A 24,906-nucleotide genomic window follows, 5' to 3' on the forward strand; every position below is an offset into this window, starting at 1 on the left:
AAAATGATATTAAGAGGTAAACTTAGAAGAGGAAATTGATTAAGATTTGTAATGACTGTAATGATTTATTAGTTGTAGCAATATATGATAATGATATATTATTTCCTGCACCCCTTTTTTGTGTGTATAGTGGTGTTATTTTTTGTGTGTGTGTTATGTGTGTTTGTTTATATTTCTTTTTGGAAAATAAAAAGGGGGGGGGAAATGGCATAGGTTAGCATGTAGTGTGGGGCATCTGAAGGTGAAAGGGGAAATACCCCGAAACCACAAAAACCATGAATTGAGTTGATCCCCCACTTGAGGTTTTCATAGTTTCTGGTTTCTTTTCCCTGCAGTCCCTCTTCACATTGCATCCCATAGCAATTGCCAAGGTCCCTGAGCATCAGCATTTGGGGACGGGGGCAGAGGAAAGGCAGATAACCCCTGCTAACTGGGTAAGAGGCACTTTTTAAGTGGGTTCTTTTATTTAGTAGGGGGAGAGTAACTGGCCCTCCTCACCCCAGCACTGTCTTTTCTAGTGGCTGTCTACTGGTGTTCTTTTGCAACCTTTTAGATTGTGAGCCCTTTTGGGACAGGGAGCCATTAGTTGTTTGTTTGATTTTCTCTGTAAACCGTGTTGTGAACTTTCTGTTGAAAAGCGGTATATAAATACTGTTAAGAAGAAGCGGCAGCAGCAGCAGCAGCAGCAGCCTTGAACTACCACTCATTGGTCAAACATGATCCCAGTGCCAGTCAGTACACAATAGCATGTCCTTCCCTTACCTATGATTTGAGAAAAGCATAAGTAACTGAAGTAACTTAAGTAACTGAAGACTGTCACTGACATACTAATTCTGGCACACCCAAGTCACTGTGCATGATATGCTGCTGTTGTCTGTTTACTTCCTTCTTTCTCTCTCACACACAGAGAGAGAGAGGAGTGGGGCTGGGAGGCAGTTTCACTGTCTATGTCAGGCACTACTTGTTAGTTCTAGTGCAGATGGAGTCATATCTCATGCCAAATCACAACTTGCTTTGAACCACTTTCTCTTTTGCTAAAAGATGGTTCTACCAATGAGTCTGGGCCAGGGCAACTGATCACATGTTCTCTTTGCTAGTTGTGCTTGGACCAATGTTCCAGTGATAAGAAATTTTGTGAAAATCTTAGCAATGTGTTCATTGATGACTCTGTTTCTCCTTTTAGCTGTTATGGAGCAGAAAGTCTTCCAGTTCTGTTCACAGAAAATTGCTGTTGAATATGGAGTCTTATAAAAACACTAGACCAGGGATGTCCAAACTATTTGGCAGGTGGGCCACATCATCTCTCTGATATTGTGTTGGGGACTGGGGAAAAAAAGAATTAATTTATATCTCAAATTTGAATAAATTTACATAAATGAATATATTAGAAATGGAACTTATACGAATGAATGAAGGTCTTGCAATAGTTCAAGGCCTATAAAAGGCCTTGCACAAAGCAAGGCTGGCCTTTCTGTCACTGCTGCTGCTGCATCACAGAAGTGAAATAGCAAGTAGTGGAGGGAGCCTTCATCCCACAGTCCACACGAGACAGTCGCCTTCATGCTGAGAGCAGTTGCTTTGGGCCAGCAAGGCTCTAGCAAGTCTTTGGAAGGCCAGAGGGTCATTGGAGACTGGGGACTCCCTGAGGGCCGAATTGGGAGTCCCAAAGGGCTGCAAGTGGCCCCTGGGCCAAGGTTTGGACACCCCTGCACTAGACAATTGTCACTGTTACAATATCCCTTCCACTGCATGAGAGTAGCACATAGTACTTTTATAGATGGAAAATGTTCTACCCCACATCTCTCTAAATACCTTTATTGGGACCAACTAAAATGTCACACACACTGAGCAAATTTTGACTTCTTCAGAATTCTTACAGCACAAGCCTATACAAGTTTACTCAGAAGTAAATCCTGCTGTGTGCAATGGGTTTACTCTCAAGAAGTGTTCATAGGACTGCAGCCTTTGTCAGCTTGGACATTAAGTAAAACAAATTTGGACCTGATGTAAAAGTCTGAAGGTCACTGAGATGGCCAGAGAGCAGGAAATATTCAGATGTATTGATTCTAAAGTTTAAAGGAGAGCCAGAGACATCCACAAGTTTGGTGCTTCAAATTTAAATGGTTGTTAATGCAACAACTGTACAATTCTCACAACATTGTTTCTGCCTGATAAATGTTGCCAGTGTTATCAAAATTATTTGATCTTGGAACTTTTTCAGTGTTCCCTTCAGTGAGGAAGAGTCCTACAAATTTGCTTCTTTTTGGAGGAAATTATGCTGGCAGCAGCACTAGTTTAAAAAAAAATTATAAAATAGCACCACCTACTGTCTCCTTTTTTTGTATTGATGTAACTCTAGACACACACAAGAAAGCAGAACGTCTTTCTCCATTAATTTCATCAAGCTGCTCAATTACATTCAGTGCCACTTCCAGATAGGCGGCTTAGGGAAAGGGGTCCTCAATGGACCCCCTTCCCAAATTATGCCCACCTCTTCCTCATCATTATCCATTCATTTGCCTTGTCCCTTTGGGCCACTAAGAAGTGAAGAAGGCAGAAGCTCCTTCTCTTTCTTCATTTGCAACCATTACTCTTTGCCCACTGAGAAAGGTGGGTCAGGGGCATCTGAGAGGGTACAAAGTTTCTTTTTGGCCCCTTCCCTTCTCAGTTGGATCATAATTTCATACAATCATTGGCACTGGTGTACCTGAGGAGAACGGGGAGAGGGTGTAAATGTCCTGGGGTGCCACCCGGCAGAGGGTGCTGCTGTGACCCCCCCACCACTGTGGCCCCCCCCATCGCTTGTGGGTTAAAGGGTCTTAGAAGGCCATATGAGGCCTTTTTAGACATTCCAGAGTCCTCAGAAGGCCTAAAAGGTCACTTCTCTGAAAACAAGAAGTTATGTGTTTTTGGCCAGGGGAGGGTGCATTTTGCAGTCCTGGCCCCCCCGGTACAGGGGCTAGGATCACAATTGATCACTGGATCATAATTTCTACAAATTACAATATATAAAACAAGGTAGACTTACACAAAATGTCAATGCTAGTCTTCACACAATATACACAAATATTTTCTGAGATCCCAGGAAATTTCCAGCTTCTCTCCTCTGGCTCTCCTCTGGCTCCTGGGCCTTCTTTTTGACCATGGGCCCAGTACCATATACCCTCTGCAACCCCCTCTCATGGCCCTGAAGCAGATGTACAAGCAGCTACAGTAAGGAGGAAGAGCAAAAGAGTAAAATTGCCACAGGATCAAGTCAGGGAAGGGAGTTGGGATTTGGCGGCTGCCGCAGCTGCCAAACCCACCTCCTTCTCACACCAGATTCGCCCTCCTACCTGCCCCATCATCGCTTTGTGAGCTTTGAGCTATGGCTCCAGCTCTGTTGTGTGTACTTGGGGGGGGGGAAACCTGGCAAAATACAATGGATCTTTCTGAGAGCAAGAATTTAGGAATCAGTCTCTTCCTTATCGCATAGTGTGCAAGGTATAATTTGCTACCAGACTGGAAAGACTCCAAGGCTTTCTTTATTCACATTGTTAATAATACTGAATGAGAGACCCCCTGCAAAGATTTATCTTACTGCTGGGAACTTTAAGTCAGAACCTCCTTTGGTAAACAAATCAATTGTTACCACTGAATAGACCCTACCTCAGCTCACGAAACTGAACTCAACTTAGTGCAATACTAAATACAATAGCGTCGTGTAGCTGTCAAATCCTACTGTGGAGAGACCACCTCCTGTGTCAACCAAGAGTTGTTTAGACCAGTGGTTCTCAACCGTTGGTACATGTACAACCAGTGGTACGCTGAGCAGTGTTGGGTGGTATGTGCAGCACCCACTACCCAGCAGTGAGACCGCAATGGGAGCTTCTAATGGCAATAGGAAGCTCAAGCTGGCAGGTTGAACTCTAGTGCGCAGTTTTTGAGTGCAAGAAAAAGCTTGCCCACCCACCCTAAGCCTCTAGCTGACCTTGGAAGTTCCTGTCATGCTCTCCAAATCTGGAAGTAACTGGTGATGACATCATGGCCAGTTACTTCCGGTGGTACCTCCAAGGACAGTGTGGTGGTAAGTGATACATTGGGAGAGCAATGCTGAGAAACATTGATTTAGATGGGTGACTCTCCCTACATCTCCATGGAGAAAAGGTGAATATAGGCAAAGAGTTAGTGTGAAGAACTAATAAAGAACCCTCTAAGGTACATGTTTGTCTTTATCTCATCTGTCAAGAGTGGTTGTTTTAGAGAGGACCAGGAGAAATGATGTGGCCTTGTGAAGTTCAAGACTAAATAATTAAGGTTGACATATGATTAAAGAAATCATAGTCAATTAAATAATGAGTTTTACTTACGTGATTACTTAGCATTAACTGTGCAAGGATTTGCATATAGTTCAAATAAGTTTTGAAGCAAAAGGCATACTTTGTGTATAGATGGTATGTATACACAAGGCAGTCCACGCATGTGTGTGTGTGAGTTCCTGCAGGGGCTGTTTTAGAAGAGGCATTCCTCCCTGTGTGTGTGGGAATGCCTCTTCTAAGACAGTGTTTGCCACCTGCAATTTTTTTAAGAACTTACAGTATCTATAATTACTTTTTTATAAAGGATGTTTGCCTGACTAATCCAGGTTACCTTTTTTATTCAATTAAAAGATCTTACATAAATTAATTAAACAGATTTACAGAGATGAATCTAATTAATTATACATGTGAGGATGGTTTAGAACAGGGGTGCTCACACTTTTTTGGCTTGAGAGCTACTTTGAAACCCAGCAAGGCCCGGAGATCTACCAGAGTTTTTTTTACAATGTTCGCGCCATCATAACATATAACATTTATGTGTACAATGTATGTTGGTGTACCTTGAGCCCCACTGAGTATAACAGGACTTACTCCTGAGTAGACATGCCTAGGATTAGGCTGTGAGGCTGCAATCCTAGCCACACTTACCTGGGAGTAAGCCCCATTGAGTACAATGGGCCGTACTCCCGGCGTTTCCTCCCAGAGGCACCTAAGGGGGGGGTCAGCACTCCGCGATCTACTCATTTTGCCTCGCGATCTACCGGTAGATCGCGATCCACCTATTGAGCACCCCTGGTTTAGAAGAACCCAACATCTGAACAGCATGCAGAGGAAGTCTTCTTGTTCTGCTGAGCAGAAATTATGAGAAGCAAACCCGCCAACATTTGGCACTCCTCAAACCAAGAACTGTGAGGCCTGCTGGTAGTGTGTGTTGCCAAAGGCTTTTCTCCACTTGCAGTGCACAGAATTTATTAGTCTGCAACAGCTTGTCCAGCACTAACTTCTAAAGCAGGCAGGCTAGTAACAGGCCTGAAGAATTGCTTTAACTTCTGAATGAACACCCCTCTTTCTAGGATTTTCAGACCTTTCCAAGGCAAGGACAGTTAGAGCCCAGTCCTATCCCCACTGCTGCCAGGTGGGGATGCACATTCCACTGGTGAAAGGAGGAGGATGCCAGAGGAACATCACCTCTGTTGGCAAGTGCACATGGCTGCCAGCACAATTGCTGGTAGCCAGGTTCACTGACTGGTGGAGAAAGTCCACTGGTGCAAGGTAAGTGGCAATAGGGGTGGGCAGTGGGAGGCTGAGGAAGAGAATGGGGGCATTTCTGGGTACAGGAAGGGGGACAGGGAGAGAGATGGCACAGGGGAGGAAGAGTGTAGGATCAATGGTGCTTGCACACTGCCAGATTCTGTCCCTCTAATCAACAAACAGTGCAATTCTATGCATGATAACTCAGAAGTACCAGCCCAATCCTAATGAACTTTCCAGTGCTGAGGTAGCCACAATGCAGCCCCAAGGTAATGGAACAAACATTTCTTTACCTGAAAGAGGTCCCCATAACTGCTCCCCCCCACACACACACTGCAGGATGCAGCACAGACCCCATTAGCATGGTTGCATTGTCCCTGGAAAGTTAATTAGGATTGGGCTGTGAGTCCCACTGTGCTCAGTGAGGATCACTCCCAGATAAGTGTGTATAGGATACCATTCGGGCAGCCTAATCCTGAGCTGCCTGGAGTGTGGAACTGCCGTGTCACCAAAAATAGCTGCCATGGCATCCAGCGCACCCTGGGCAGCTGCTGCCATCTCCTCGGGATAAGGGGACTTTTGTCCACTTCCCCCAAGTAAGGGAATTAGCCCTGCAATGGGGCTACTCAATTCTATGGTGGCTCTTTAGCTGGCACAGAATTGAAGGGCCCCTCTGTTAGGCCACGTGGCCCGACACAGGCCTTAGGATCCAGTGGGGCTGAGCTCCACCGGTTCCACTCCCCTCCCACCCTGCTCCTTCCTTCGCCACGCCTTCCTCCCACCTCCCCGCCCCAGAATGCTTCCCCCTGCCTCCCCCCACGCCCCCACTCACCTCTCTAGTGCCCAGCAGTCCAGGTAACCACCGGGCAGCAGAACATGGGTGCAGTGCTGGAGCTTGCCCAGTGCGGGCTTGCACTGGGCTAGCTCTGGCACCAGGCCTGCGGTAAGGGCATACAAGCGTGCCTTACGGCACATTTGCGACAGTGTGTGCTGGCAGTGAGCTGATGCGCAGATTCAAGATTGGGCCCTGAATCTTTAGTTTTAGGCTAAAACTGTCACTGTCAAGAGGAGTGTAGCATTAATTTACTGGGCAACATGTTTATGCTGGTCTACATTTTGGACAAAATCAACATTGTTTTATATTGTGTATTTTTTTTGGGGGGGGGTCAATTCAATAAAAAAATTTGAAGTCAAAAACAAAGCTGGCGATAAGGAATGATGCTTGTGGTGCTGCAGCAGTAATGCAACTGCCCTTGTTATTTCCATGGCATCCATTTTAAAAAGTGTTCTCTATCTACTGTAATTTGCTTTCAGTGAGTCACAGCAAAGTTGTTGAAAGCTTGTAAACCATGTAGTGAGGACCTTCCACTTCTCTGGAAACATAATGCAATGTCCCACATACACACCAGCTCTCCGTAGAAAAGGAAGGAGACTATTATGTGCACAAAAGCAAAGTTATTCTTTATTCATAGCATTTATATCCCTGCTTTAGCCAGGAAAGCTTCAGAGTGGCTTACAAAACACTGTTGTAAATAAAATGTGACAAAATACCATAGAAGCAATATAAAATAGAAATTAAAAGCAGCAGACAAATAATAATAATAATGCAATATAGATAATGCAATAGGGTCAGCACCTATAACCTAGTGTTACAGTAGCAGGTACAGGCAACTAAAAGGCTCTTATTCATTAAATATAAGAACAGCCCCAATGGATCAGGCCATAGGCCCATCTAGTCCAGCTTAAAAGGCGTAGGAAAGCAGAACTTTGCCTGCAACCTGAAATGGGTCAAAGGGGCATTGGGTCAACATGTCTGGGGAGCAGTAGTGGACCTGCTGTTAACTCAGTGGGGCAAATGCCCTGGGCGTGGGACTGGGGAAGTCCACCACTGCCGGGGAGAGAGTTCCCTCATTTGGATGCCACCACAAAAAAGGCCCTTGCTCTGGTACTAATCAGCCTCACCTCTGAAGATCTTTATACGCAGCTTATTTGCTGTGTTTCTATCCTGTCCTAAAATGCTTCCTCAGGCCTACGCAATTAATGTTGCAATCCTGTCCATAATTACCTGGGAGTAAGCCTTGTTGACAATAATGGGACTTACTTCTGAGTAGACATGCATAGACTTGGTGTCTAAGAGAAGTTCATAATCGAGCAGTAGCATAGCTAGATGGGGGAAAGGTAAGTACTTGCAGGAGCCACAACTTGCCATGTAAGTGCCCCTTCCCACTCACCATTGGAGCCATTCTGAGCAGTGATGGCAACACGCAGGACACACCATTTGCTACCCCTGCTCTTCTTCTGTTTAGCAGGGGGAGAGTCACTGGGCCTGCTCACCCAGCAGTGTCTTTTCTAGTGGCTGTCTGCTGGTGTTCTTTTGCATCTTTTAGATTGTGAGCCCTTTTTGGCACAGGGAGCCATTAGTTGTTTGTTTTCTCTGTCAACCGCTTTGTGACCTTTCTGTTGAAAAGCGGTATATAAATACTGTTAATAATAATTAATAATAATTTGTGAGCGCCTGCACATCTCTGTTGCTGCCTGGAATGGCTCCGACAGTGAATGGGAGGGGGCACTTCCATTGTGCACTGCTGCACCTGCAGAACTTACCCCAGCCCAGCTATGCTACGGTAATCAAGACAGTCTATTGGCATTGCTCTCTAGGATACAAAGTTCTACTAATAAAGGAATAAGCAGTTAGCACCACTGCCATCTGTCTGAATATTAAGGTAGTGGTCAAAAACGGAAGCAGCCGGTGTATACTGTACTTGTGCCTATAAAGCTCACTGCTGCAGTCTACACAAAAAAGATCTGATTTCTTCAATCAAGTGCTGCCACTCTGTGGAAATCAGCATTCAGGCGTTCCATGCCCTGATACCTTCTGTCATTCCTCTCAATGCATTTTCAAGTTGAACCTTATCATTTATTTACACAGGAATGAAATGTGGATGCATCATTGATTCACTTAGGGATATATCTATTCCATTCCTAATTCTCTTAGCTTATATTGTAATTGCCTTTTCAGTATCTCATCAAGTTACTGTTTTGAGGAAACTATCCACAAGGACTTTACAAACCATGATCAATGCCCAGAACTGTCATGTCTTCGAACTGCACCTTTATATTTAGTAGGGACAGTTCCTGCTTTTGCTCTAAAAGCCCAATCTCATGCAATTTGGGGCAATCAATTAACTTACTTCCAGTCACCTTTGTGTAGAATTGCAACCCATCCACCATTTCTGATCAAATGGGGCTGCAGGACAATATAAATTTACAATGCAATCCTATGCATGTCTACCTGGAACAAAGGCTACAATCCTATGCCCACTTTCCTGGGAGTAAGCCCCATTGAACACAGTGAAACTTACTTCTGAGTAGACATGCATAGGATTGTGCTGTAGGTCCCACTGAGTTTAAATGGGACTTACTTCCAGGTAAATGTGTATAGGATTTCAGTCTTAATTTTGAAAAATGCAGATTAAAAGAATAACATACAGGACAACAAAAGAACAGTAAAAGGGCAGTCAAAATTCAAGCTAGCAGTTCCTTCAAACAATCAGCGAGCTGCAAAGGCTTTCTGAAAGAGAACCATCATTGCCAACTGCCTACAACAACAATGATGAAATGGAACAGATATCCCTGCCCTGGGAGAGAATTCCCAATGCCACTGCTTTAAAGCACCTGTCCAGTGTCATTGCTTCCTATATTTTGTACACCCCCTTGGTGAAGGAATCTGGAATAGGGCTTAAATGTAGGTAAAATCTATCAGAACTACAGAAGAAGAGGGAAAAGGTGGCCCTTAAAAGATATTATATTGAGAGCTCAATTCAGAGCACTTGTTAAACTGGCACAAGCCCCTTTGAGCTGGCCCAGGAGTGTCATAAACATGTTGTAAGTCACGTTTGTACCTCCTTAAGAGTTGAGGAGGCTGGGTGTGTGCACACACACAAGGGTGTGTGCTGGCCTCCCCATACCAGATCCATGTTAGGCAGGGGTGAGTTTGCTCTGGCTTGGGGAGGCCAGCACCGGAGGGTTGGAGGAGAGGGAAGAACAGGGGTGGTTGGGGGAGAGGGAAAAGTGGGCAACAGGCAGGGTGGTGGGCGGACTGGGCCTAGGAGGGGGTGGGTCTGGCCTCCAGCACTTAACCCCCCCCAAGCAGCCTGGCGTTACACCTGGCTGCTCAGATCTGTGCCAGTGATTTCACAGGCGCAGATCTGAGTAGCCCCACTGAGGTGGCTGCTGTGCAACACGAGGTAAGGGGAAATAAATCCCCTTACTCCGAGTTGCGTGGTATCCACCTCCTACCCAGCACTGGATACAGCTGGCCTGCCTTTTCCAGCACTGGATAGGATTTGGTTGTAATATTTATATATACCACTTTTTGACAGAGTAGTTCACAAAGTGGTTTAAATGGAAATAAATTAACTAATGACTCCCTGTCCCCCAAAGCCCGCCCCCAAAAATACAGAAGCAACACCATAATAAGGAACTCTACTGCAACTGTATGCACAATTTATCTTAGAAACTCTATCCGCTTGTTAAGTGGGAAGGCTGCTGAGTTCAATGGGTCCCAAAGCAGCCACACCATTATGCTCAAGATTAATGCCCAAACAATTCATTCCCTTGCAGTATCTGACTAGGATAGTAGGTCATCATGTCACATGCAGAGGAAGCCTATGTAACTCTGGGGGGTTAGAGCCCAGTGTATGGGGCTCAAAGATTAGCCTGTGTAATTAGCCTGTAGAACTCCTTGCCACAGGATATGGTGATGACATCTAGTGTAAATGCCTTTAAAAGAGAATTGGACAGATTTCTGGAGGAAGAGTCCACTACAGGTTACAAGCCGTGATGGGTAAGTGCAACCTCTTGGTTTTAGGAGTAGGCTGCCTCAGAATCGTAGATGCAAGGGAGGGCACCAGGATGCAGGTCTGTTGTTGTCTTGTGTGCTCCCGGAGGCATCTGGTGGGCCAGTGTGAGATGCAGGAAACTAATTTGGCCCCTTTGGCCTGATCCCTGAGGCATCTGGTGGGCCACTGTGAAATACAGGAGGCTGGTCCAGACGGGCCCCCTTTGCCCTGATCCAGCAGGGCTCTTTTTATACGTTAAGTAGCCTGTGGAACTCCTTGCCACAGGATGTGGGGGTACCAAACGGTGTGCTCCCTGAGGCATCTGGTGGGCCACTGTGACATGCAGGAATTGGCCTGATCCAGCGGGGCTCGTCTTATTTTCTTATGTTAATTAGCCTGTGGAACTCCTTGCCACGGGATGTGGGTGTGCCATCTTGCGAGCTCCCTGAGGCATCTGGTGGGCCACTGTGAGACGCAGAAAGCTGGACTGGATGGGCCCCCTTTGCCCTGACCCAATGGGGATCTTCCTGCGTTCGAAGGAGCTTACTGACAGATACACATGCACAGGCTTGCAACCTGCGCAGAACGAACGTGACAGTGAATGAGTCAGGACAGCCCCAGACCGGCGCGAGCATCCCCAGCGCGATCCTCCCCCTCCCACTTTTGACGCATGCGCAGAAGCACAGACAGGGAGGGCGGGGCGTCGTGACGTCACGCGGTGACGCATCACAACGGCCGGGAGTTGGGCGCCACCGGCTTGTCCGCCCTTGTCCTGTGTGGAGAGAGGCGGCGGGATGGAGCACGTCGATCGCTCCGCTCGCTTCTTGCGCGCCTGGCTGGTGCGGAGCTCCGTGCGGCGGACGATGCCGTGGGGGATCCTGGGCCTCATGCTGGGCGGCTCCCTGGTCAAGGAGTGGGCGCCGCTGCCGCAGACCTACCTGAGCGACAAGCGCAACGTGCTCAACGTGTGAGGGACTCCGCGAGGGGCGGGGCGGGGTCGCTGTGACTGGCGGGGGCGGGGCTTTGGGAGACGTTGGCACCAACTGTCAAGCGCGTGAGGGAGGAGGGAGGCTAACTGTCAAGTGCGTGAGGGGAGGGGGAGCTCTGCTCTGCAGAAAGGGGCGTGGCTTGCTTTCTTTGGGGGCGGGGTTGCTGGGGAGCAGCAGTTTCAGCAAGGAGAGTGTTCTCATGCAGTGAGGGGCCATGAGGGGTGGTGTGCACAGCTCTTCCCCCTCCTTTGGTCCTCACAACAACCCTGTGAGGTAGGCAAGGCCCAGAGCTTGTGACTGGCCTGAGATTGCCCAAGGAAGGTTCATGGCTGAGTGGGGATTTGAACCTGGATCTTCTAGGTCAGGGGTGCCCGAACCCCAGCCCTGGGGCCACTTGCAGCCCTCGAGGCCTCTCAATGTAGCCCTCAGGGAGCCCCCAGTCTCCAATGAGCCTCTGGCCCTCCAGAGGTTTGTTGGAGCCCGCACTGGCCCGACGCAGCTGCTTTTAGCATGAGGGCAACTGTGTGATCTCTCGCGTGAGCTGTGGGACGAGGGCTCCCTCCACTGCTTGCAGTTTCACATCTGTGATGCAGCAGCAGCAGCAAAGGAAAGACCGGCCTTGCTTTGTGCAAGGCCTTTTATAGGCCTTGAGCTATTGCAAGATCTTCATTCATTCATATAAGTTCATCTGTAATATATTCATGTAGGTAAATTTATGTAAACGTATTCAAATTTTAAATGTAAATTAATTCTTTTTTCCCTGACACAGTGTCAGAGAGATGATGTGGCCCTCCTGCCAAAAACTTTGAACACCCCTGTTCTGGGTCAAAGTCCCCGATTCCCAAACCACTACTCCATTGGTGCTCAAACTAGTGGGCCCCGACCCACCATGGAAACTTAAAAGGGCCACTTTCCCCTTAAGGGCAGTGACCCAGAAATGGGTGTCCCGTCAGCGCCGCAGCAGTCATGGCACCACAGGCACTTGGAAGCATTTCAATGTACCTGGGGGGACTGTGCAGCCTCCTGGAGGCTTCCAGCCCCCTCCACGAGCCTCCCCTCTGCAGCAGTGGTGTCCAATCTGCAGTTGGAGCCCACTTCTGATTTCAGAAACTCCAAGCTCTGGAGCTCCAACTGCAAACCAGAAGTAGGTTAAGCTCAGAGCCCACTGCTGCAAAGGGGAGGCTCGCAGAGTGGGCTGTGAGCCTCCAGGACGTTCCAGGAGGCTGCACAGTCCCATCTCGTTCCCACATTAAAATACTTTTGGGTGTTTGCTGAGGTGCTGACAGGACACCCATTTCTGGGTCACTCTGCTTAAGGGAAAAGTGACCCTTTAAAGTTTCAATGGTGGGTCACGACTCACCAGTTTGAGCACCACTGATGTAGTGGTTTGGGAATTTGGACTTGACCCTGCAAGATCCAGGTTCAAATGCCCACTCAACCACAAACCTTCCTTGGGTGATCTTGGTCCAGTCATGAGCTCTCGGCCTCGCCTACCTCACAAGGTTGTTGTGAGGATGAAAGGAAGGGGAGGAACTATGTACACCACCCTGAGCTCTTCAGAGGAAAGGAATCCGGGATCCTCTGGAAGGCTGCACAGCCCCCCCCCCCCGGTACGTTAAAATGCTTCAGTGTGCTCATGGCACCGCAATTACTGTCCCAGTCCCCACCTCATCCCAGTCCCCACCCCTGCAATCACTTACCAGTGCTTCTCAGGTTCCCAGAGAGTTTGAGAACCACTGTACTACACCATCCTGGCTCTCTTGTTTTAAATTAAAAACAATTTAATTGTTTTTTTAACATATCCCTAAAGGAAAAAAAAAGATGAAAAACATAATGCTCTTGGAAGCAGAGTACAGGTAGATTACCCCTTATCGGAACTATTCTGGAATCCAGACTATTCTGAAATCCAGACATTTTTGTCCAAGACTTGTTTTCTGTAATGTGAACACTAGGTCTTGTATTCATTCCCACATAAAATGCAGGTACCAGCTGCATGTTCTGTTCTGTGCCCTGTGGCATGTACCTGTACAGACACGGTTGAAAAACATAAAAAGAGGCCAGTAGACACCCATATGGGTAACAGTGAAAAGAGCAAGAGGAAGCATTTCTCATTAAATTTATGCAGTTATTTCGAAATCCAGACACCTTCCTGTCCCAGGCAGTTTGGTTAAGGCAGTGTTTTTTCAACATTGTCCTCCACATGGTCCACTTATTTGAAGTACCACTGGAAGTAACTGGTGATGACGTCATTGCCAGTTACTTCTGGGTTAAGATGCCAGATGCAACGTAAAACACAGGTGAGGCTCAGGGTGGATGGGAGAGCTTTTTTGAGTATAGAAAAGCATGCTTTGGAGCTTTGCCTGCCAAGTCTAGCCTCCTACCACTGTTTATTGTGTCCCAAATCCTGTCCAACTTTCCAGCACTGGTGCAGCCATGCCATTGGGGCATGCACTGCATCCTGTAGTTGAGGAGCAGTCACAGAGGCCTCCTCTAGGTAAGGGAATGTTTGTTCCATTTCCTTGGGGCTATCCAAATTTTCAGTGCTGGTGCAGCCACAATGCAGCGCCAAGGAAATGGAAGGTGTCTGGATTTTGGACTTGTCTGGATTTTGGAATAATTGCATAAATTTAATGAGAAATGCTTCCTCTTGTAGTGATAGTGGATTCTCTCCTGGATATGTGCACTGAATTGAGAAGCATTTAATATTAAGTAGGATGCTCACGGAGCAGCCAGCCTCATTATATATGTTGTTTAAAGAACTAAATATGTTGTTTAAAGTGCTAAATCTGGACAGGAGCCTATGCTCTGAATGACACTTCTTCTTACCTTTGTTTCTTTTAACTAGTCTCATTTTGAAAATTTTATTGTACTTTCTGGACCATTCTGATGGCATGCATAAGTTACTTTGGAAAGCTTTGTGGCCACTGTTTTCAAACAATTCAGTAGCACATAAGGCTATTCTAAATATTGGGTGCTTCGTTTGATTAAATCCAGTGTTTACTATCCCGTGGTAGGTTCTATAATAACTTGGCACAAGATTCTTCCCAAAAGTTTGGAAACCTGAAAATATATGGTTGTGAATAGTCTAATTTTGTAACTTGTCTGATCGTATCTCCAATACTGGATTACACTGGAGCTGAATCTGTTTCTTTTTTTATTTCTCTCTGGCAGCTATTTTGTAAAATTTGCCTGGGGCTGGACGCTGTGCCTGCTATTGCCTTTCATCAGTGTCACCAATTATTGTGTCACCAAAAATGTTCTTGTAGTGTTGAGAAGACTTAGCAGTCTGCTGGTAGCCACTGCCATCTGGTATGTGTGCACAGGGATATTCCTGCACATCGAGGACATCACAGGCAGCTGCTACAAATCATCATCCCTTGATATTTTGCTCCAAGGACATTCTAGCAAACTACAGTGCCAACAAGGTGGCGGCTTCTGGCATGGTTTTGACATCTCTGGGCACGCTTTTCTTCTCTCGTACTGTGCTCTAATGATCTTGGAAGAGATGGCTGTGATGCACAATGCGAATGCTTCCCGGAACCCCAGACTACACAAAGTGATCGATGGTTTATTCTTGGCCTTGAGTTTCTTGACTGTGATCTGGTTGTTGATGTTCTTAAGCACTGCCATATATTTTCATGACTTCTCCCAAAAATTCTTTGGCACCTTGGTGGGCCTCTTGGCTTGGTATGGAACATACAGGTTTTGGTACTTGACTCCTTTGTCTCCTGGACTTCCTCCCCAAAGTACGAATTTGAGCTCCCAGAAATTTAATCGTAGACTGTAGAAACATTTTCTGTTTTCAGGTTTTGTTTTAAACTTATTAATTATATGATAACTGATTTTTAAGATCATTGTATTAACAAGCATATTTAAAGAGTGGGGCAAAATATCAAATATTTTTGCACGGTACTTGAGGTGTATTCTAGTTCCAGATAGGAGGATGCTGCTATTGGAATACAGTACTACAAATCTTGAGTCTGATGGTTCACTTTCTTGGATAACTCAGCAGAAACACTAATTGTGGTGGCAGTGGAAACTTGTGAAAAATCTGAAGGTCAGCCATGGGTTCATTGACTCTGCAAAAAATAAAACTTGCCACAAAAATGTAAGAACCATTATTGTTTAAGTCAATTAATGGGCTTGTTCATCAAGTTCTCATTTGTTCTGACCTTAGATGCTCCAGCATTTTGTATCAGGCCATCTTCATACTGCACTAAGATGTCTTGAAACCATGCGTGAAGCTTGATGCAACAAGAGGTTGTCTAAGTAATGCTTTGGGTCAATATGTTTGGATAGGGGAAGGCCACAAGCTGGGCTAATGGTAGTTAGTGCCATATGTATTAACAGAACAGAAATTTGAAGAGTTATCCATTCTGTGTATAGTTTTTCCACATTGTTAGATGTTTTTAGGCCAGTGGTTTCCAAATTTTTTAGCACCAGGACCCACTTTTTAAAACAACACTATCTTGAGACCCACCTAAGTTTACCTGACTTTAAAAAGAGGCCTAGAAAGAGGTAATAATTTATTTATAAGTAATAATAGCAACGAGAAAGAAAGATCCTCAAACATTTATCTCCCTATATTTACACATGCTTGCAAACTGCAGGAGCTCAGCTTTTTGCAAGGCAGTTTAGCAGCTGCAGTATCTGATTTTTGAATAGCTTCAGGCAATTAATCTTCTAATCTTTCCATCGTCCTTTTGTGACCCACCAAAAATCAGGTTGCAACCCACCAATGGGTCCCAAACTTCAGTTTGGGAACCACTGTTTTAAGCTCTTCCTGCCTAATCTTCCCATCGGACTGGCACAAATTACAGATTCTTTTAATTAGGCATATTGTCTTACCTCATCCAACTGCTGTGTTGGAATGTATTTTTCCAAGTGATAAGAATCCTCTGAGTGTCTTCACATCCACCTGTGCAATGTAACACTCCTGACAGTTACAACACGTCTTATATTGGCAGTTGGAAACTTCTTGTTCAAACAGGCGTCGGTTGCATAATTGCAGCATTCACAATTTTGGCTTTTGCTTTCATCTGCTAATTACGAATAGAATGCCAGTCAGGATTGGTAATCAACAGCAGGAATGGCAGTTTTTCTTTATGGGAACCTGTTATAAAATGTATTATAGTCATATTAATCTCCACTGCCATCCTTAGTCACTGGGGGGAAAAAAAATCCAGAAATGGTATTTCATCAAATTTTACATTGAAGCATAGGTCTCCTTGTCTTTTTTCTTTCTTTCATATCATAACACTAATTTCTTTTTTAATACACATTTTTATGTATTATTGTTTGTTCCATCTCTGTCACTTGACTGACATTAAAAAATGTGGTGTTTAACATGATGTATAATTTTAAATATTTCCAGGAAGTTGCAACTTTAATTTTACTTTTTTGCATATTTCAGCCACAGACCAAGTTCATTTATGGGTCCTAATGAGCTATTTGTAATTCTTCAGTTACAGAGTAGTCCTAGAGACATAACTAAATTTGCTTCACTGTTTGGAACTTTGTCCAAAGGCTGCTATCCTCAACTAAAAAAATAATGCAGATGCTTAAAATAAGTGGTTTAAATACTTCATGCTGAGTGTGTGATCCTTCAGTCACAGGAAGTGGAATACTTTTGCTCACTAATAAATGCATTTACTTGCAAGTTAGTACCTTAAAGTAGTGGTCAAACTGGTGGGTTGCGACTCACCACTGAAATATAAAAGGGGCACTTTCCCCTTAAGAGGGTGATTCAGAAATGGGTGCCCTGACAGAATTAGAATTACTAATTCTAATAGAATTAGTAGGCGGTTATAGAATTACTGATGGGACTATAACCTTAAAAATCCAATTACATGTATGACTATGGCATTCATCCATTACTGGGCTGCTTTGAAACTTTCAAAGTGTTTAGGCAGCGCTAAAATTAACAGCACAATTCTCCATCACAATATTTAGGATTATGCTGCTTGTCTCATTGACTTCTGTGGTGCTAAGACAACTTGTGCAAATATGGCAAATTTAAGTGACTTGTAAGCTGTAAATAAACGGTTCACACAGCACTATTTTGTTACGTGCAAATAATTTGGAGTTGTCTTCCACTGCATGCATTATCTGTAGACTGCAAGTAAAGAGCACACAACCAAACAGCTGACACTCCTTCACTCAGTAGTCGGAGGAGTGAGATGAGTTGTCAGGGGATGGCCGTGGTGGCTTAATGAAACTAGGGATTTATTGGGATGGTCAGTGCAGAGCTATGTTATGTGTCAGAGGGGATTGAAGCAACCCCAGTTTTATTGTATATTTGAAAAATGTAAGCTACCTTGGGGAACATTGTAGAATAGCCAGGTAGAAGCCAGGTAGAAATAAATTGGGCTATACACAAGAAGTGGCCATTTCAACAGCTGTGGCAGCCCTTCTTCCAGACACCCTGATCAGAGAAATTACTGTAGCTATAGCGATGCACAGCCCAGTTCACACTGACTTTTCTCCTTGCAGTTGAGTGCCTGAAGATGCCTCTGTGCAACTTTCGGGTAACAAAAAAGCTGAGTGAAAATTGATCCAAAGTAGTATATCTTTCCATTTGCTGACATCTTGCTGACTACAAGCAGTAAGCTACTTTTATTTTTGTTTTAGTATTAATAAGGTATACATTGGATATTTACACATCCGTATTTCAAGGAGTTCTGTTGACCTTGTTTATTAAATAACAAGAACAGCCCCACTGGATCAGGCCGTAGGCCCATCTAGTCCAGATTCCTGTATCTCACAGCAGCCCACCAAATGCCCCAGGGAGCACACCAGATAACAAGAGACCTCATCCTAGTGCCCTCCCTCGCATCTGGCATTCTGACATAGCCCTAAAATATTTTAGAAACAATTGCAGAGTTTAGCTATATAGCAAAACTCTTCTATGTATCTGAGAAGAATGGTTCTCTTCTTATCCTCTGTGTGACTGAATTCCTTTTATATCAGCTACCTTCATTTTGTTCTCCACAGTGGAACAAGTTGGGCTCAGCTTTAATAACCAAAAGAGTGAATCCTACAACTGCCCAGCAGCTCTGTTTGTTTATCACTGTATTTTGCTAAACGGTTTATATTTCCACTAGTATTATGGTAAAACCCTGTTTCTAAATACTTTTTAGTGTCATTCCCAAGTCATTTCCTTTGATTTAAGCATGATTTCCTTTCCAACAGAGAATTGGAGGCATGTGGACTTGACTTCTGCTCTCTTCGAAATGACCACTTTGATAATAGCCTGATGCACAGTTTATGTGACATGATGCTTCCTCTCCTCTTCTTTGCTCTCTTTAGTGGAAATCAGGTTACTGATCTCTTTTGGGCCAGATTTTGTGTGATGGTCCTATTTAAAGTGGCAATCTCCATTACATTCTGAGAATCTCATGTTTAAAGACATAGTGCAGGAGTTTACAGTAAATATGAAGAAACTCTTTGTGTTATTCAGTATTGTGTCAACCTTCCTTTAATCTGTCTTTTCTGAATAGGCAGCATTAATGAAACTGTACACTTGTTGCACAAATTGACGCTGATCAATGTTGAGTGCCTAAGTATAGGTTATACTACTTTTTTTAGTTTTACATTTTAGCAGCTTGGGGTGTGGCTGTGCTCAAAATATGAATGTAAGCTTGTGCAATACAATTTTACAAATAATATATAGGCCTTGGTAGGGATGGTATAAGATAACCTTGTGACTTGGACCCATCACACTTGTATGTGAGTAATCATGAATATGAACTGCAGTTTAATCTTAAAGATATACGGTATACTTGGAGGTAAATCTTAGTGATTTTACTGAGAGTTGCATCCTAGTAAGAATGCTTAGGGTCCTGACATTCAGAGACTAATGCAATTGGGTGAGAAGAATCACAGGGCTACTGTTTGGTGGTGGTTTACAGGGGTCCAAATAGTTATAAATATTAACTATAATGAAATGGAGGAAAGTATCACATTCAATTTAAAGCCTATTAATGCCTATTAAATGCCTTTTAATGAAAAGTTGTGGATTTAAAGTCTACAGGAGTACTGTACTGTATACAGCTTGTTTTGGTGTGAGTTGGATCCTTGGGATAATTCCTTAGGTGCTATCATTAATTTGGTCAAAATGCAACCACTCTTCTAAAGTATAGCCATTGAGAAATCTGTTACTGTCTTACGTTATCCTCTACACCAGGGCTTTTCAAACTGGGGCGTTGTGATGCCCCAGCCTGTGGGCCCTGGACACTTTCACCATAAGCGGCAGGGGCAGCCTGGAGGCAGGGAGGAGGCAGTGGCGCGATCCCCAGGATCGTGCCGCTCAGGGGGCTACAGGGTCTTGGCTGCACATACCTGAGTCTCCTGCAGCCTCCCAGGTGTGTGGGGAGCCCTGCATGACCTTCTGCAGGGCTCCCCGCAGCTTTGAAAGCGAAAGCGGAGCGATCGCGCCTCGCCTCCGCTAAGCAGAAGTGGAGCGCAATCACTCCACTTTCACTTCTGAAGCTGTGGGGAGCCCTGCAGAAGGTTGTGCAGGGCGCCCCACACCCCCGGGAGGCTGCAGGAGGCTCAGGTTCATGCAGCCAAGCCTCTGCAGCCCCCTGGGGATCGCGCCGCTGCCTTCCCCCTGCCCCTGCTGCCTTGCCCCTGCAAAAACTTTTAGAGTGGCTCAGACTCCAAAAGAGTTTGAAAACTGCTGCTCTACACATATGTTGCATGGGTAGAGTTGTTTGAATAAATGATTTCATAAGCTCCAGGAGCTACCATTTGGATGAGATTGATGGTAGTATCCTCCCGTTTTCTATCCCAAAGCATGGGACTGCATGATGGGGAAGGTCTTGCCCCACCCACTGCATCTAGTTTTGATACCTTGACCTTGAGATGCTGTAATTGGCTGTTCTTTGGGAAAAAGCTCTGTAGGTGTTTATATATTTGCAGCAGAGCTGATATGAATAAAGCAGAGACATATACTGTATTGTGGGGGAACTATATGATCCAGTACAAGGTGCTTCCTGCTTAAAGAGACCACTTGGTTTGGGGACAACAACTTGTTGTGTGAGTGCACTTACATTCTAGTCTCGATGCATGGAAGCTGTGCTTTCTCCTGTGCCTTACACTGAGTCAAATAATATCCACTGGCTTCTATTTTACATATGACAATTGTATTCGTCACCCCTTTTGTCTGGCAAGTAATACTTTACTACCACTGTAGAAGGCATTATTTTATCTCAAGAGTGGAGGAATTTTACATAATGGGAAAGACAAAAATGATGTTTTATTATAGATATATTTTTTTTTAGAATTTAAGGCATTTGTGCTCTTATCTGAATTTTGTTGTATTATCTGAATTGTTGTCTTACATTTATATCCCCCTCTTTAAAAAGTGTCACAGTAGCTGCTGAATTGTACTCATTACAATATTGGGTATAATAATATTGCCCTTTCCATTAAAGGTTGTTTACTCCAGCTTTCTCTCATTTGCATTTGTACAGAATTACGAGTTCTGCTTTTGTGAAGTGGGGAAGTTTGAAGACAGACAAGCCAAATAAATTTGCTTCTAATGTAGGGTCTTGAGTCTGTGGCACTTTTAAAGGTGTACTGTCTTTAACAGCTCAATGCTATGGGTGGCTTCCACTGCCTTCACTGCAGCTGCAGCACTGACAGAGTGGACCTTCAGCTTAAGGTCTACTCTGTTGGTACTGCAGCCACAGTGATAATGGGTATAGCAGGGCCACCAGAATAAAAGGTTGGTGACTGTGCCTTTGTGCCACTAAGTCAAGTTGGTGCATGGGGTGGGCTGTGGGTGAGGAAGGGGAGGATCAGGGCTTCCAGGAAATATGCTGGGGGAGAGCAAGGGGTGGTTATCGGCAGCAATGGTGCCACCGATATCCCATTTCCCCGTCCCAGCCTTGGCATGCCTTCTGGGGTCCACTTGGGCTTTGACAGCCAAAGATCCAAGTAGGTCAACTGGGGACCATGGCATAGCAGAGTAGATAAGTAAGAATTTTGTTTACCTACCTCTCTGTAGTGCCATGATGCCTAGCCAGCTGTTTTGCCCCAGGGTTCAAATAATTTTGAAAATTGGGAGAAATGGGGGGGGGGGTATTTTTCAGGAGTCGAAGTCATGGTTTGCTTGCAGAAGGTGCCAGGTTCAATCCGCAGCCCCTGTGGTTTAAAAGATCTTTGAATGGGACACACCTTGGAGAGCCGCTGCCACTTGCATTAGACATTGCAGTACTAGAATAAATTAGTCATAACAAGTAAATAAGGCAGCTTCTCATGACATGACATAACAAGTGACTGCCATGTTTTGCATAGCCACCTTTACTAGATTGCACTGTAATTCCTTTCCATTACTTTTCTTAGTTCTCCTGACTTAATGGAAATGTCAATGTCATGTGAAGCAGATTGGTGCTCTGGTTGCAGAGCTGAATATTCTGGGAGCTGAAATCTGTATCTCTGCTCTTTGGGGAACTTGCTAGTGCTGTGGGATAACTGTCCTCATTTTGGAGTGTGGGTATCGTCTGCCTTTGTATTGTGTCCTTCCAGAATAAAGAGTTAGCATTGCTCATGCTGGCAGTGGAACATTTACCTAATTGTTCCTTTGGAAATCAGAAGGCTGCTAGAAACTAGATCAGAATGTGTGTCGAATGCATAATGGGAGAGAAAGTGGAGTGGCTGCTTCAACTTGAAAATGCTTAAGAGAAATGTGCAGTTTTAGTTCCCCCAGTAATGCGCATTAAGGCACGGGACAAAGTTCCAAACAACACAGTCCTGGAACGAGCTGGAATCCCTAGCATGTATGCACTGCTGAAACAGAGACGCCTGCGTTGGCTCAGTCATGTTGTGAGAATGGATGATGGCCGGATCTCAAAGGATCTCCTCTATGGAGAACTTGTGCAAGGAAAGCGCTCTACAGGTAGACCACAGCTGCGATACAAGGACATCTGCAAGAGAGATCTGAAGGCCTTAGGAGTGGACCTCAACAAGTGGGAAATCCTGGCCTCTGAGCGGCCCGCTTGGAGGCAGGCTGTGCAGCATGGCCTTTCCCAGTTTGAAGAGACACTTGGCTAACAGACTGAGGCAAAGAAGGAAGGCCCATAGCCAGGGAGACAGACCAGGGACAGACTGCACTTGCTCCCAGTGTGAAAGGGATTGTCACTCCCGAATCGGCCTTTTCAGCCACACTAGACGCTGTTCCAGAACCACCATTCAGAGCGTGATACCATAGTCTCTCAAGACTGAAGGTTGCCAACAAGTCAAGTCAGAAAGGAAAGATGTGTGACTGCAGATCTTCCAAGTGGTCAGCATGCTGAAATGATCAACAACCTTGTAAGAGAAAGAAAACAAAATTATAATACAATTCCCTGTGTTGGGAGGGGGAATTATCTGGGGAGAAGTTCCAGCACTTATTTCGTTGATAACGTGTTAATGGAAGACCTGTCAATAAAAGCAGAAGACTGCTTGAGAACAATGTTAGGGGTAACAGAGAGGGGCAACAGTTATGCTTGCCTAACCTTCAGGTAATGGGAGTCTTTCTATAGGCATGAAAGCATAGAAATGGGTTAAGATAGCTTTCACTCACCCACTCTTCATTGGAGAAAATTTATCTTGCCACATAAAGCGGCTTTAGACCAACTTCAGTCTTGTCTGCCTAGAGTGGCAAGCAGTGGCTTTCCAGGGTCTGTCAATGAGGGGCCTTTCCCATTCCTGCCTCTGGATACCAGGAATTAAACCTAACACTTTCTCTGTGGAAAGTAGAAGCTCTACCATTGAGCCTATTATGGCTCCCTGTTTGCATCACAGGCTGACTTTCAGACATGGTTATATTTGTGGTGTTGGGCAGCTTAATGGACTCATGCAGGGGTTGGAAAAAAATGAATTGCCAAAGACATTAACATTGGGTAACGGACATGTTCAACATAGTATATTCTAACATTTTCCCATTGATATAGACCTCTCTTTAGGTTGGCGGTGACTGATAGGATAGGTGACGATTCACTCCCAAATCGGCCTTTTCAGCCACACTAGACGCTGTGCCAGAACCACCATTCAGAGCGCGATACCATAGTCTTTCAAGACTGAAGGTTGCCAACTAACTAACTGACTAATAGGAAGCTGTTCCTGGAGATTTTTGGCTCCCAGTTTGTTGTAACCTAGGCTATAGATGCCCTATTAAAATATTCAAGATTGTTTTCCATCTTCACCAGGAGCTTGATGCTGATTGCTGGAAACTCCAGGCCAATCCTGGAGAGTTAGTAGCTTTAGTAACTATGTAGCATATGCAACATTGAATGTCTGTGTCTGAATGTTAGGAAGCCCAATGTTGGTAAGTGTATCAGGAAGAGGGTTAAATGCCCTTGGTTTTGGCAACACATCTCAAAATACCACCATGTAATTCCTCTGTATATGCACCTGTCTGTATGGTGTTCCCCATCACACAGAAGCTTTACACATATAAGCTTAATACACATATAAAACTTTGGAACATGTTTTTCCAATTCATAAACATTTCTGGGAACATGTATCCTGAATGTCCTGAACTTTGGGCATTGCTGGGAATATGTGCCCTGAACCTTTAAAACTCTTAAACTGAGCTTTAAAAGCTAGACTTTTTTCTTGCATCTACCTTTAATACTTATCTATGCCAGGTTTAGAGGTGGCAGAGCAGTGCTTTTTACTCGCTAGATTTTCACAGTATAAGATTTGTTAAATTATGTGTGATATCCATCCATATCTTTTTGTTTATAGCTTCTGTTTTTAGATCATTGAAAAGAGGCACCTGTTTTTCTTTCATAGTTTGAATCTGTTTACAGTAGTTTATTTTTATAGTGGCTCTTAAGTCTCTCTTACATTCGTCATCACTTCATGATGTGATTAGGCTCTCATTAGACCAAGTCAAGTGCATTTATTTAAAGAAACAGTATCCATATGCACATTTTGATTTAAAATTAATTTTACTATGCATTCCTAAGCATGTTTACTCAGAAGTAAGTCCCATTTTGTTCAATGGGGCTTTGGTCCCTACTACGCATCCCATTGCTGAACTTTACTTCTGAGTAAACATGCATAGGATTTCAGTGTTAGGCAAAGCTTGAAATTGCAACAAATGGCTGTTTTGTAACATTGATTAATGGCACCATTTGTTTAAAGTACCAGAGAAATCTGGCTATAATTTCCAGCTACCTGATCCTCATATGGCCTTACTAACTCCTAACAGTCCAATCCACAAACCAGTTAAACTAGTTTTATAGTATAATTCCTATTTAATGAAGCAAAGTTATCGGGATTATCAACTTGAATTTAGTCATGTTTTCTTAAGCAATAATAATAATAATAATAATTAATTAATTAATTAAATGGATCTGCAGCCTAAACACTGGTGGCTGTGGTAGTGTCCAGTGCACCATTGGGGGTGCGTGGGGAGTTCCATGGGGGGCTCAGTGCAGGACGTTTCCCTAGTTTCCTAGCAACCTGATACTGGCACTGCCTACAGCCACATCCCACTTTCAGATAATAGATGATGGGGCAAGAAGAGTTGCT

General features: G+C 44.6%; 1 protein-coding gene across 1 annotated transcript; it reads left to right on the top strand.

Moving 5' to 3' along the window:
- Positions 1–11,100: 11,100 nt before the first annotated feature.
- Positions 11,101–17,435, top strand: FITM2 (fat storage inducing transmembrane protein 2). Its single transcript, XM_066626389.1, has 2 exons — positions 11,101–11,357; positions 14,551–17,435. Exons 1-2 carry the CDS (start codon positions 11,185–11,187, stop codon positions 15,164–15,166), a joined length of 789 nt encoding a protein of 262 aa, XP_066482486.1. The 5' UTR covers positions 11,101–11,184; the 3' UTR covers positions 15,167–17,435.
- The last annotated feature ends 7,471 nt before the right edge of the window (positions 17,436–24,906 follow it).

This window comes from Tiliqua scincoides, chromosome 4, assembly GCF_035046505.1.
Source record: "Tiliqua scincoides isolate rTilSci1 chromosome 4, rTilSci1.hap2, whole genome shotgun sequence".
NCBI lineage: Eukaryota > Metazoa > Chordata > Lepidosauria > Squamata > Scincidae > Tiliqua > Tiliqua scincoides.